Raw genomic sequence first — 822 nt, forward strand, 5'->3', positions numbered from 1 at the left:
TAATAATAAGATAAGGAAACTGGAACAGAGGGGAGGTTTGTAATCCCACTGCTGCCACCAAATATGATTTCTCTTCTCCCTCTGTGCACAAAAGTGAGGAAGTAATGAAATAGGTGGGATAAGACATGTTTGATTAGTATTTAATTTTTATTCCTCACAAGTTTTTACCAATAACAGGAATAGAAATGGTTTCATACATGACTTTTTTTTATATAGAGCTTAATTTCACTTTTTATTGAAACTTTTTCAGATTGGTTCTAGGAGCAGTGTCTATTCTCCAGAAAGCAGAGTTAGAAAAACTGGGTCATATATATATGAAGATTTTATGCCCACTGATGGAACAGATGTAAAGGTATAAAATAGAAACGACTTCATATCTTAGAAGCTTACAAAATCACAATGAAATTAGTATACCAGAGATAAACTGAAATAGTATGAGTATATTATATATGATTTTTTTCCTTTTAAACTCAAATATTTGTTCACTTTCAATAGGAAATCCTAATCGCACTAAGAAAATTTTTTCTGTATTTCCAATGACTAGGTATACACAGTAGGACCTGATTACGCCCATGCAGAGGCACGGAAATCGCCTGCACTGGATGGAAAAGTTGAAAGAGATAGTGAAGGGAAGGAAGTTAGATACCCTGTGATATTATCCAATGCAGAAAAATTAATAGCAAGAAAAGTGTGTATTGCATTTAAGCAGACAGTGTGTGGGTTTGATTTATTAAGGTAAGTGCGTGTGTGATTTATTGCACTTTAGATATTTGTTTGCATGATTTGAGCCATTCATATAAGCAACAATATTAATAATTATAT

At 32.6% G+C, this 822-nt stretch overlaps 1 protein-coding gene across 1 annotated transcript in view; it reads left to right on the forward strand.

Moving 5' to 3' along the window:
• Positions 1 to 822, forward strand: part of LOC119588845 (inositol hexakisphosphate and diphosphoinositol-pentakisphosphate kinase 2-like) — a gene marked incomplete at its 3' end in the record, with an annotated part of 41,624 nt that overhangs the window by 38,022 nt on the left and 2,780 nt on the right. The window contains 2 exon segments of the mRNA XM_037937485.1: positions 251 to 352; positions 545 to 735. Of these exon segments, the coding sequence (XP_037793413.1) occupies positions 251 to 352; positions 545 to 735 (293 nt within the window).

Source organism: Penaeus monodon, chromosome 24 (assembly GCF_015228065.2).
Source record: "Penaeus monodon isolate SGIC_2016 chromosome 24, NSTDA_Pmon_1, whole genome shotgun sequence".
NCBI lineage: Eukaryota > Metazoa > Arthropoda > Malacostraca > Decapoda > Penaeidae > Penaeus > Penaeus monodon.